General features: G+C 36.5%; 1 protein-coding gene across 5 annotated transcripts in view; it reads left to right on the top strand.

Moving 5' to 3' along the window:
* LOC113063293 (disabled homolog 1-like) overlaps positions 1–14,529 on the top strand; it is a 167,044-nt gene that overhangs the window by 55,123 nt on the left and 97,392 nt on the right. For all 5 annotated transcript variants that reach the window (XM_026233570.1, XM_026233574.1, XM_026233572.1 and 2 more), the window contains exon 2: positions 9,863–10,063. In XM_026233570.1, the coding sequence (XP_026089355.1) occupies positions 9,997–10,063 (67 nt within the window). In that variant the 5' untranslated portion in view covers positions 9,863–9,996. The remainder of the gene's footprint in view (positions 1–9,862; positions 10,064–14,529) is intronic.

The following is a 14,529-nucleotide window of genomic DNA, read 5'->3' as shown; positions in this document are numbered from 1 at the left end:
AAACTTCCCAAATGTTTTCAGATATTTTTAGCACTTACACAATTTGTGAGTGTTGTGAGGAATTATGGGCAGTCCCCTGTAGTCAGATGCAAAATTAAGTGAACCCTCTGTAGCCTAATGAAATGCTATATATCTCCTTATCTGTACTCTATTTTTATGAAGAGATTGTGAGATACAAGATACAAGATACAAGTGTTAAAGAATGGAAGTGGCTGGAGGACAAGGATGAGATTCCCTGATTCCAAAATACCACTGAAAAAAAAAAAAAGTCTCTAGTAATAGTTTTTATAGTTCACCCAAATTCTGTCATAATTCTGTCAAACATGTTTGCAATTTGTGTTCTTTAAGAATGTAATGAAATTACTGACTTATGTTTAGAAAGTGAGTCAAATGTATTAAAAAAACTTCTCCAACTGATTAATTAGTGAGATTTACTAACAAGTACTGGCGCATAAGAGTCATTGGCTCCTGAATAGGACAGAATAGCATTGGTTGCTCTGTATGTAATTCCTTCACTAAAAATAACTTGCTTATAAAAGTCACTCAGACTTCCTGATCACAGTGTTTTTTTTTTTTTTTTACCACTAAGAATCATTTTATCAGAGACTTCAGCTTGTGTATCATGCTTCGGTGTTTGTATGTCTTTGATTTACTGTAAAAGAACAATCTTATTAGAGTCATTAGCTCTGAATTCATTCTTCAGTGTTCACATTGTACATTTTTGATTCACTACAAAGAACTGGATCATACACGTCATTAGCTTGGGTATTGTACTTCAGTGTTCACAATTGTATATTGTTGATTCACTAAAAAGATGCTTTCTTGAAACACTAGCTCTGGTATCAGACTTCAGTGTTTGTGCTGTATGTTTCTGATTCATTAAAAAGAACCAGATCATAAGAGTCATTTGCTTTAGAGTAAGACTAACTGCAGGGAGCACTTTAAGAGTATTTTAGAAAGGTCCCTCATTCACATTGTTTACACATGTGGGAACTGTAAATGGAACCAAACATTTAGCACTTTTATAAAAATGGATGCAGTTCTGGACTGATGTATTTAAACAAAGCATTTTAGACAGCATTGTCGTTTGACAGTACATCTGATTACTTTCTGTATGTGTGTGTGTGAGTGTGTGTGTGTGTGTGTGTGTGTGGGCGCAAACGTCTCTGTTCTTGGCTCGTACCTGTGCTGAGGTGTGTCCCGATGGCAGATGCTCTCATTGGGCTTTAAGACGCCATGTGATCTGACAGTGCCATCTGTGCAATGGGTGCCAGATGCCAACCTGTCCCGATCATGTCATGCCAAGGCCTGTACATACCCTATACAATCATGAATCTAGTGCCCTGTCACTCATTAAACACTCAAACTCTTTGGACACGCAGGGGAACGAAGGATGGTGTTTATTCTGCATTGTGTCACACAGTGGGCCACTGGCATCCTGTGGATGTGGGTCACTTTAGGGGGATTCAGCTATCATTCAAAGGAATAGAAGGATAACTGATATCAGCACCATAAAACAGAGCCAGGTAGATCACATAAGGCCACACAAAACAACATATGACTGAGTTCAGGCCAGACCGAACCTTTAGTCCATCTCGCAGACAGTAAAACATATTTTCTGTTGAAAAGGGTTTCCAAAACCTTGCTAATGTTCACAGTTTTGTATAGGCCACTGCAGAAGCAGCCCAGTGAGTCAAACAGTGTGTGTGTGTGTGTGTGTGTGTGTGTGTGTGTGTGTGTGCGTGTGCGTGTGTGTGTGTAGAAAGGAGATTTATCAGGTGACTTGTTATTCAGGATCTTCAGAGTCATAGTGGAAAATCATTTGCACTGGAGAACTAATCTACTGTCTGTGAGAAAGACAGATACTGAGCATAAAAAAAAAATACAGTGACAGCTAGAAGAATACAACCATCTCTTATAACAGTGGTTCACAAAATGTTGCTGACATCAGGCATAAAACAGTGCTATTTCTTTCCATTTAATCATGCATGTTTGGATAGCAAAAAAGCTCCCATACTGCTTCCCATACTGTTATGATATGGGATATACACTATCATTTAAATGTATTTGTTTGTTTATTGGAAAAGTGAATGATTTTTATTCAGCAAGGATGCATTTAAGAAATCAAAGCGACAGTAAAGACATTTATATTGTAAAAAAAGATTTATATTTGAATTTATGCAGAATTTATGCAGAATTCTCCATTCATCAATAAATACTGATAATAATAAGAAATATTGCATGATTAATGAAGGATCATGATTTCTGAATGATTTCTGAAAGCTTCAGCTTTGCCATCACAGGAACTCTTTTCATTTTAAGTTGTAATAACTATTTAATTGTATAAAAACAATACTAATATGTATGCTGTATTTTTAATCAAATAAATCCAGCATTGGTGAACATAAGAAACTTATATTTAAAAAAAAAAAAATATATATATATATATAAAAAACGCTTATTGACCCCAAACATTTGAACATTTGAATAGTTTAAATTGCTAATATGCCAGCTTAACATGACCGGTCATGTGCTAATTTGGCTAAAATAATATTTGCCTCAGATCCATGCGCTAAATTATGTTTATGCTGATTTTTAAACTTTTACAAAGTTGTCTATTTTCCTATTGACCCTCTCAGTGGCATACTAATAATTCTGCATATTGATGGATTTCTGCAGTTCATGAAAACTTTAATGCATTTCAATGATAGATTTTTACATATATGTTGGCTTACTTTTATACAATGAGCAACTTAGTATTGTGTCAAAACTTTGTTTAATGTAAAATCTAAAGTAAATCCAGTTTAGCACTGTTATAATATTTTCTGTCATCATCAGCTCTTCACTGTCTGTTAACATATCATAGCCCTCTTTCACGCTCTCAGTCTCTCTCTCTCTCTCTCTCTCTCTCTCTCTCTCTGTCCAGAATGACAGGAACAGACTGAGCGCTACCATGACCCAGATTTTGGTCATTTTTGTGTGCAAGACTTTCATTTTTCACAGCACACACCCCTGTGTGTTTTTGATTGGCAGGTCTGATTCACTGTGATGCGCTTGCTGTTTTGTCAGGTGTTCTGTTGAGTAACATCACATTTAATAGTGTTATCTGCTATATTCAAGTATTCAGAATAGAACTCGTGACAGTTCAGCTTTTTATCTCATTCATTGCAATACAATGAATAAAAAACTAAATATATAAGTGGTAAATGTGCATGCAGTGTGCTGATATAAGTTTTTATTTAGATAGCAGAGAGAGATTTGAATAGTCTTTACATATTCAGGGCACATCCCGAAGTCAGGAAGGTGAACTGGGACTCAGTACAGATGGCAAGGGAAAAGAGAGCAGAGCCTGACATGACCTGTCATTTAGCCAGACGGTACGTACGCCTCTGTAAGTGAGTGTGGTTATCTGCATTTTATGTCGGAGAATAGCTGTCACATGCTGTCAGCTGTGGAGAGGCTAGTAATGACACACATTTATCTACTCATATGTGTGTGTGAATGGGGGTAACATTGCATTTAAACACTTAGGATTCCATCAAAAGAGAGAGTGGTTGGAAGTGTGGCATACTGGTTAGAACATATTCTCCTGATACAATGAGCCATGGTGCTCGTATGGGTGATACAGGTTCGATTACAGCATATTCTGTTGCATTTGTCCTCTCCTATTCACTCCCATTTTGAATAAAGCTAAGGTGTTCTGGTTGCTTTTTTATTTTCAATTTGTCTTTTCAGTTTATTTATTTATTTATTTTGTCGTCTTATTCTAGCATTGTTTTTAGTTTAGCTTAGTTTACTTTTCCAGAGTTTTAGTATTTTAGAGCTGCCACAATTAACTATTTAACCACCTAACTTAAAAAATTGTTAAGAATATATTTATTATTTTTCAACACTGTCTGGTGCTATTCTTAATTTATAGCATTTTAATGTTTGAAGCAGGTGGCTTGTAATGTTGTGATTAGGGATGCACCGAATCCAGGATTCGGATTCGGCCGAATAATGTACCACATTTTAAAACCTAAAACTATATTTGGCACATGTAAATATTCTTTACTTGGCCTATATTTCATACTTTTATGTTATATGTTTGGTCTGTGGGATTCTGTATTTGGCACATGTAAACATTGTCCCATTCCCTACTTGCAGAAAAAAAATATTTGTACTATTTATATTTAATTTGTTGCCAGTTGAATGATATTCTAAATAGTTTTTTGAGACATTGAAATATATTAAAATAATTGTCTTTATTAATTTACAGTAGGTAAGCCTCAGTGTTTGTGCTGGATGTTTGACCCTGGCTGGTCTGTAAACTACAGTGTTTGCAGGGTTCCTGTTAGACCGGCCGAGTGTGCACCAGTCCTGACGCCCGCTGCCGGCCGCAGCACCTGCCACCGCGTGCCTGTTAGTGGTGGGTGATTTATGAGGATTAAGTGGGCTTGTTGGCAGCGTGCTACTTATGGGCATCCAATTGACTGCCTGTTTCGTCCTCCTCCTCTTGCCCTCCTTACTCTTCCATAGCTCCGTGGGTGCTGTAGTCCCTGGCATGGTGGATGATCCTTTAGACGTAGCGGGATGCACAGTTCTTTCAGGAGCATTTTATAGAGCATCAATTAGTCTTGGGAAGCATGAAGGAATTTTCCGTATGGTTTTGTATTAGCATTAGTTGTCCCAGTAGAAGTGGGAGGCATGGAATAGTGTTCTGCCAAGTTGATGTGCTCTACTAAGCTCAACTCGTTCATCCAGAACCTGAAGTGCTAGATTTGCCATTATTTGCCTACGAGTCAATGAAGTAATGTCCAGCCGAAGTAATGTCAAGAGGACATAGGAGGTTGAATAGTATGACCTTGGTGAAGGAAATCAGTCTTTCCATTTGTGTTATCATTTGGCTATGCGTACCACCGACCTGACTTTGTTTCAATGAAATGCTCCTTGTTCTTCAACCCCCATGAACTTCATCTGTTTTCACATTGGATTTCATTGACTGGTCCAAATCTGAATTTGAGTCCACCCTCTTCCCTCAGCGGGGCTCCTACTCCTTGTAGTATTTAACCAAGATATGGCTGCAGTAAATGCACAGTAACATTGTGAAATATTATAATAAGCAAAATGAATGTATTCAATAGTGATTCACTTTAGCAAATGAGGTTGGATTCATACCAGATGGAATCCATACCGGACAAGTGCAGAATAGATATGACCGAAATGAGGATATGAGCCTAATTCTTGCATCCTTAAAATAGTGAGCTTTGGTTTATTAAGCACATCTACTGTGTGGAGCCCTATAGAGCTGTGTTTTATCGTGCCAAATGTTTCACTACATCTGTGGTCATTTCAGAAATAAACCGATTTAAAAAAAAAAAAAAAAAAAAAAAAAAAAAAAAAAAAAACGAAACATGAAATGCATCCACAAATGATATTCTCCTATGTCTACTGGCTTAGTCAACACATTTCATGTGCAGTGAACTTCTCCAGCTCACCCACTTTCCTTTCATGCTCTGAATGTGTGGCATGTCCCAGAGGAGACCTTAGCCTAGATATTAGAAATATCTCTCACGCCCCAGGAGAAAGATGCGCCAAACCTCGCCTTATGTCTCGTGGAGGAAGAGAGGATAGCAAATAACAGACAAAAAGACTTAGTTTCCACGAGAAGGCTAATGTGTTTCTGAAATAATTTTTTGTTACATGTTTTTTTTTTTTTTTTTTTGCTTCATCACAATGGTAACTGAGAGAAATGATTAGGGAAAGAACAGTACAAAAATGAGATGTTGCAAGTCAGACTTGAACCTGCTTAGTCCATATGAGCATCATAGCCATGAGTTGACTGCCGTGCCACAACGTTCATTCTATTTTCTCAGTTTTCTTTTTTTTTTCATGTTGGATACAAAAGGTGACACAAACAATGGTATTTTTACCCGAAAGTGACATTATGACATTTAGAGATTTTCATTGCAGGACAGTGAGCCAGCTGGGCTGAATAGTATCAAGGATTACGTGATTCCAGATGTACAGAACGAAGGTAAAGAGAAAGGCTAATGAAAATGGAAAGAAAAAAGGCTGGAATGGGAAAATGCTTAGCAGGGAACTGGCTCTCCCTCTGTCTGTGAGATAATGGCAGTAATTGGACTGACTCACGGCTCCTCTCTGTGTGTTTCTCTCAGATAAAGAGCGCCGTGTGACTCTCCGCTGCTCTGCGACAGGCTCTCTCCATTTGGAATTAAATGTTCTGCATACAATATGTGGCACGTGGCCAGGCAGTGGCTGAAGCTCAGGGCTGGAGCTCAAAATGAAATGGCTGTTTAAATCCCCTCGGTGGAGGCTTACAGTGGCCCCTACCCCGGCCTGCTGAGCAGAGCCCAGGACTTTAGGGGCTTTTTGCAGACGAGCCTCTCAAAGCGACTGCACTCAGACCTGATGTGTTTGGGCTTTAACTTTGCAATACATTTTGTGTTGTTTTTTGTGGGGCAGACAGATTCTACTGATTTACTGGTTTTAAGGCTTTACATTTTGGATGTGGGCTTGGAACTGACCATCTAAATCTTAACTAAAATACTCCATATCAGTGCTGCAAGTAAATCTGATACTACCAAATATCTTTAAAGGGATAGTTCCCCTTAAAATAGCAATTGTGTCATCATTCTCAACCTTATGACTTCCTAATCATGTATGATCTTTTTTCTACTTTTCACAAAAAAAGCAAAAAAAAAAAAAAAAAAAAAAAACAAACAAACAGAAAGAAAATAAATGTTTTTGTGTATAAAATGAAAGTTAATTCCAGTGTTATTTTAGCATTATTAATATTGTCACGTTAAGGTGAACTCAGACATGAGGAAGAGAGCAGTAGCTATTTAAATGTTGTAGTTTTAAATAATACAATTACAAAAGTACCAGAAAGTGAAAAAAAAAAAACTAAACAAAAAACAGACAAGACCCGACCATGAACACAGGAAACACAAGGGTTTATATACAAGGGGGTTAATGAGATTAAAAAGATACATACAGTATCACAGAACAATCAGGCGACAGAGGGAGACAGGAACAGGAACTAGACAAAACTACAAAGTACACACACACACACACACACACACACTCACACACAAAACAAAAGCAAGAGCGACACAGAATACATTTCATATGGTCAATGTGTGGTGCGGGAGAGAAGCACATCAACAAGGCAGAGAATGATACAAAGTCTTTAATAATCCACATAGGGGTAATCCATAAGGCGAAGACAGAAACACATGTACACATCGATGAGACCGGACAAACACTGAACTGAATGCAACTTATATATATATATATAAATATAAATAAATTTAGATATTTAAATATTTAGAATTATTGTACATATTATTATAACATTATTTACATTTAAATATTTATGCATTTTTTTCTTTGTCTTTTTTGTTTTGTTATTTTAGTACTTTTTTATTTTATATATTGTCTTCTCAACTAGATGTAATTTTTTTAAATAAGTTTATTTCAGTATAATATTTATATTGTATTATATTGTTTTATAATAGAATATGTATGTAGTTTTATTTTTCATTTATTTTATTTTTATGATTACCATTATTTCATTTTAGTTTTAATAATTTTAGTACGTCAGTTTAAACTCAAATATTTAACCATTGCCTTGGCAACTAGCTGAAATAAAATAATATTATTTAAGTTATGGATTTTAATAATCCTGCTCTATATGGACAAAACACACAGAGATCAAATCATACAGGTTCGGAACAACATGAGGGTGATTAAATAATGAAGGAATTTAAATTGTAGATTTGTTGGTGGTTTGTAGATTGTGTCGTGTCAGTCCATAGACTCATGTCCTACATTTAGGTTGTTCTGCTCCGTTATGTCTTAGAGTCATCGACTCATCCCAGTCGATACATCTCGTGGTGTATCGATTTCTAAGTGATGCCATGTTGTTCGGTCGGCCTGCCTGAGCAGTGAGCGACGGTGCCTGTGGTCTCCTCTCGGTCTGATTGCTGTTGTAGGGCAGAGCGTGCTGAGGTTGAGCAGGTCTGATCTTCTGATGGCTCTGGCACCTGCAGTGATGCTACAATGCCACTGAGGCCAATTAACACATGAAAGGTGCTTGCCACCATCCGACTGGCACTGCCAGAGAAAGAATGCAAGGAGGGAATAGTGGAGGTGCACAGGAAAAGAAGCTTGCACTGTTTCCTCATGCGATGACAAGGTGAGAGGCGAAAGAGAAGCAAGAGAGAGATGATGAAACAATTTAATGCTTCCTCTTGCCTCTTCCCGCTGCGGGGACAGGAAACACTGCGAGAAAACAAGCCAAAACCTCCTTCAGGAAGAGTGATGTCACACTTTCGAACATTATTAACATCAACAGTAGTACATTACATTGCCCTTCTGAAGTTTTGTATTTTAGTTTAATCCAGGCTTTAAAGCTGCAGTAGGTAACTTTTGTAAAAATATATTTTTTTACATATTTGTTAAACCTGTCATTATGTCCTGACAGTAGAATATGAGACAGATAATCTGTGAAGAAAATCAAGCTCCTCTGGGTCCTCCCAGTGGTCCTATTGCCATTTGCAGTTACGGACCACTCCCGGTAAGAAATCAACCAATCAGAGCTGCGGTCCGTAACTTTGTTTGTGTTCAAATTGTAGAAAAATTTATATAATAAGGGTGCATCTATAATAAGTGTTTATATTGGGACTATTTTAGATTGCTTCGGGGGTACCGCGCGGAGTAACCCAGTACCTTTGTGATTCTTCATAGACATAAACAGAGAGAAGTAGTTCCGGCTACGATGTTCTTCCGCAAGACGCAAGCAGTTCTGTTTATTAACCACTAGAGCGTCAAAAGTTACCTACCGCAGCTTTTATATGTTCAAGATAAAGAAAGTGAAAAATCTTAAATGAAAGAAAAAATAATATATTTCATTTAATAGAAATAAATGTTTAAATTTTTAGACAAAAACAAAAAAACATTTAAACATTTTTTAAACATGTTTACATTTTTTTTTAAATAGTTATTTTACAGGAATATAAATATAAAATATATAGTTTTATTTTATTGTTTGAATATTTATGTTCTTTTTGTTGTTGTTGTTTAGTTTAGTTTAGTGTGTTGTTTAGTTTCAGTTAGTTTGTTGTTTTAGTATGTCAAATTAAACCAAACAATAATGAATAATATTTCCTTAGCTGAAGTATTTCATTTTATTGCGTATAATATGTATAGTTTTCATTTTTTATTATAATGGAATATTTATCATTTTTAAAGTTATTATTATTAGTATATTATTATTATTATTATTTTAATATTCCCCCATTCAATATATTGTGCTAGTTTTTCAGAGAGAAAAAAAAGAGCTTTTGGTTTGCGGTGCAGATTTGTAGCAGTGTTGTTTTCGAGTTTTATTAATAACTACATATATGCTTAAAGGTGATATGTGTGATATTAAAATGCTTTGTTTTAGTAGTCCAGTATAATATACAGAGGAGAAAATTATAATAGAAAGTACTGTGAGTCAAAGATAAAAAAAGGAAAATCATTTAAAAATGAACAATATTTTCACAATACTAAAAAGTCACAAATTAATTAATCAATTTACTTTTATTATTAATAATAAATATCACTTTTACAACCTGAAATTTTGACCTTGACACAGTCTCGAGTCTCTGCGGGGGTCTTCACTATGATGTCATTTTCTGTTATTTTTTAGTTTGTTTGTTTTATCTATCAGTCTATAGAAATAAAAACAATGCTTATAGAATTGGCATATTCAAGTCATTGTGTATATATTATAAATTATAAAAGACTTACCAATGCTGTGGCTCCTTAATTTGGCTAAACATATTCAAAATGCCTTCTATCTGTTCACTTGCAGCCCTTGCTGGGAGTGAATGAGATGCCGTGTCGAGGCTAGAGGCAGCGGTGGACTGTTCCCGAGTCAGTGGAAAGCCCCTCTAGATGAGCCAGTCACAGCCCCCCAGCTGCACGGTAAAGGAATAAGGATTTAATATGTCAACAGAGGCCGAGCTCCAGCCTGCTGCCAGACCCAGCGTCAGAAAGGACTCCAAGAAGAGAGGTACGAGCCCTCATACAGACAAACACACTCACACCCGGGGGGTTTGTTCAGTCTGCGGGGGTCAGCTTTAAAATCACAGGCATACTGTGCAGATACTACACACACAAATATAAATCCACAGTGCTAGAGCTGAAGTCTTGTTATTTGTAATTTTATTTGTGTGTGTGTTTTCATTTTCATTATAATTTTAGTTAGTATTTTTGGCATTTTAATTAATGTCTTTTTACTTAAATTTATCTATTTCAGTTTCAGTTAAAGGTGCAGTAGGGAACTTTTGTAAAAAAATATTTGTTACATATTTATTAAACCTGTCATTATGTCCTGACAGTAGAATATGAGACAGATAATCTGTGAAAAAAAATCAAGCTCCTCTGGCTCCTCCCAGTGGTCCTATTGCCATTTGCAGTTACGGGCCGCTCCCGGTAAAAAACAACCAATCAGAGCTGCGGTCCGTAACTTTGTTTGTGTTCAAAATGTAGAAAAATTTATATAATAAGCGAGTACACCATGAATCCATTTTCCAAACCGTGTTTTTGGCTTGTCCTGAATCACTAGGGTACATCTATAATAAGTGTTTATTCTGACTATTTTAGATTGCTTCGGGGATACCGCGGCGGAGTAACCCAGTAACTTTGTGATTCTTCATAGACATAAACAGAGAGAAGTAGTTCCGGCTACGATGTTCTTCCGCAAGACGCAAGCAGTTCTGTTTATTAACCGCTAGAGCGTCAAAAGTTCCCAACCGCAGCTTTAAGTACATCAACTTAAACTAAATACAAATGAGAAATGTTGCAACTCACTGAAATAAATCTAAATGCATTTAATATAAATAAATATTTATAGATTTTTCACATGTATATGTCTTTACATGCCCGCTACTTTTGTATTTTTATGCTCATTTACCATATTTTTCCTGTCGGCACCCTCATCTTAGCTGTGGTTCACACTCCTAATGGGGTACTCAGACAGATGTTTGGTGTGGGACCAGTGCCCAGGGTCCGGTCGGTCATTGTATGGCACTGCATAGAGGAGACAGACTGTTGCCTCTCTTGTTATAATGAGTGTTGTTGCACTGCCCTCTCGTGATGCACCACCTGTTCCTTAGTGGCCACACAATGGTGTTTTGTGCCAGGCTATGAGCCCATGAGACCGTAGCAGCACAGCTGAGGGGCATAGTGACACCAGATGTCCCACAGCGTTGAGAAATGGAGATCATACAGCGAGAGCGGGTGTCTGCAGGACACAGGAGGATCATCTGATTCCTCCCAACCTTTTCATAATTTCAAACTGTCTTCAGTTTTTCAAGAACTGTCATGTTTTATGGTCAGAGTCGATCTACAAAGCAACGGTGAAGCCTAGATTGTTAACCTTTCTATTTTAACCGACAGTGTAAAAAACAAAAACAGGGGCACTTATGCCCCTGAGGATGCACCTACACACAAATATGCTTCTGTCAAAGGTATTGCATTGAATATTTAAGCGCTAAATGCTTATTCTCAACCGGTCAACAGTAACAAACAACATCCACCTGTCTCTTCACCGTCTTCACAACAAGCCTGACCCGCATCTCTGTTCCCTGTGGATTGGATGTAATTGCATCTGCTGTCTTTTACCCTAGAAACCATTTGAGAGCGACAAACTATCACGATTCCGTCTGTCTATGACCAAAAAAACACCACTAATCTGTTGCTAATGGCAATGACCTTTCACCCCTGTGGGAACCAGTTTATTATGACATACAGCATCAGGTTAATGACAGCTTTCTCCTCGTTCAAAGAAATGATCTGATCCTCCTATGAGCTGCTCTCTCCATACTGTACATGCCTTACCCAGAATGCAGCAGTGGCCAACAGTGGAGAACGTAAAACCATACATGTTTGAAATGACATGAGGATGAATACATTTTGACCAATTTTCTTTGTTCTTTTGGGGGTAATTGTTCATTATTTTACCTCAAATTCATCTCAAACAGTCAAATCAGGCAAAAACAGTCATAGTCTGGTTGTTTGACATGCTCTTGTCCTCAAAAAAGTACTACGACTATCAAAAATCATTTTCGTACAACTTTTTTTTTTTTACTACACTGTGTTGGGTCTGTCCAGTGTAAAATGTTGTTCATGAAGAAGAACAATCATTTGTAGACCGTAAAGACCACCCACCATCATAATTATTAGGACACTGAAGACAAAGTCTCAGCATAACATCGGCGTAATGATATTGGTACACACACACTGAGGTTTTAAACATGCCGATAAATTAATTTAGGAATAATGAACCAGGGTTTAATGTGCAGCTGGATCCCACAGGTCCAATAAGGGAGAGCATAATAAGAAGGAGTGAAAATATCTCTCACACACACACACACACACACACTCACACACACGTGAGAATAAGTGCTCTTGGGGCAAGACATAATTAATATGAATATCATTAGGGCACATTATAACACTGCAACTAATAAATAACGCGTTCAATGCGGTTTTGATGAGCTCATCTCAGCTGCATTAACCCCCTTTCACTACCAGTCTCTCACCCTCTTATTTGTTTTCCTAATTAATAATGCAAATTGGAATTAATAAACCCTTTATTTAACCTCAGCTACTGAGGAAGTGAAAATAGTGAAGTTTTTGTGTGTTTCATGTAGCTGGAAAGTGTATAGTAAAAATCACTATATAAAATACTCTGTTCAGAATTATAATGTGAAATCGAAACAGGCTTGGTCATGTACTGGTTTAACACAACAGACTACTAACCAAAATAATAATAACTATTGACTACTAACAATAACAAAAAATCAGCGAAAACAAAATATGTGTGTGTGTGTGCACGTGATATATATAGCATATTTTTAAAAGTTACATAATGCAATATATTTTTTGTATTATTTATTTTATTTTTATGTATATTTGTATATATTTTTGTTTATTTAATTTAAAATATAGTGGATAATCCACACAATAATGACTGCCTTACATACTTAAATTTTGTATTTAAATGTAATGTAAATCTAATTTAACATCAAGATACATTTATGAGCAAGTGAATGGAACATTTAACATTTAATGTGGAAACTACTGTAAAATACAGCATCCAAATATTTGTAAAAATCTGTAAATAGTCACATTCTTCATGAGATCAGCTTTAGTTTATTCAAGGTGCAATACATGCTGGAAAATTGTGCATGGGTGTGTTACTGTGGACATCACACTATTACAGTTAATCTGTAGATTTACAATAGATTACTGTAAAACAGTCAAATAATCAGTTTAATTTCCCAGCACATGGAGCTACATCAGTTTATCTTCTTCTCTTGAAGTCACAGTATACCGTTAATACAAATACATATAAAGTGGAACAAAAAGAAGGGGAAGAAAAGAGGAGGCCGCTTCCGTAACGTTATGATTTCTGTTAATGTATTCATGATAGTGTTGTCAAAAAACCCGGTACTTCGGTACCAAGTCGGTACTAAATTTTACATTTAATGTGACGATACCAGTTTTCTTTAAGTACCGGTACTACCGAGGTCCCTTCAAACCCGGTTCAGCGCAATGATTTCCGCAAAGCAGAAAACGAGGACGGAATCTCAAAATCCAGTCATGAAAATTAAACTTACATTTTGATATGGAAAGTCATGGAATTTGTCAAAGTTAGCATAAATTAATCAAATCAAATCTCCATATGGACCAGTATCTGTAAATGTTAAGCTGCAAAAGTTGTTTGAAATATGAATCCATGTTCTGCGCGTCTCTGTGTGAATTAGTGAATTGCAGAGACGTGCGGGTTTGTTTTCTACATAGACTGAAGCGCATGACGCTTGCATTAATTTCAGCATCTGAGCTTCAGAGTTCTCTCTCTGTAAACTCTTTGTGAAGGCGCACGACTCACCGTCGCTTTACTGATAGCAGTGTTTCTCATACATGCAAAGAGAGAGAGAGCGAGAGTCTTACCACACTGAGTCGACACGCTATATGTAAACTATTCTTTATTGTCTTCTCCTGTCAAAATAATGGAGTTCATTTAGAATTATTCGTATTCATTTTCGAACAAAAAGAAGATCTACCGGTTTCTCCGGTAGTTAGCGGAGCTAATGCGCAAATTGCAATTTCATTGGCTGGCGCTGAATAGTACCATCCCTGTTTTGATTTCAGCAAATCAGTTTGACCGAACGCTGACAACGTGATTAATATTCATGAACCCAGCAGCTCATCAATTCACAGTGCATTGTATGTTGTTAGTATGGTAGTAGAATTAGTAGTAGTATTATCTTTTTAATAATAATTAATTTGATCTATTTGATCTATAAATAAGTATAAAGAATGGCATTGGTTTTATTTTTAGTGCTAAAAAGTTATTATTATTTTTTTTTTTAATTAGCATATTTTTGTGTTTTGTTTTGGTACCGAAATTGGTACAGAGAACCGTGGATTTTCACTGGTATCGGTACCGAATACTGAAATTTTGGTACC

The sequence above is a fragment of the Carassius auratus genome, chromosome 45, assembly GCF_003368295.1.
Source record: "Carassius auratus strain Wakin chromosome 45, ASM336829v1, whole genome shotgun sequence".
Classification (NCBI taxonomy): domain Eukaryota; kingdom Metazoa; phylum Chordata; class Actinopteri; order Cypriniformes; family Cyprinidae; genus Carassius; species Carassius auratus.
This window is presented reverse-complemented; position numbering and strand designations above follow the sequence as displayed.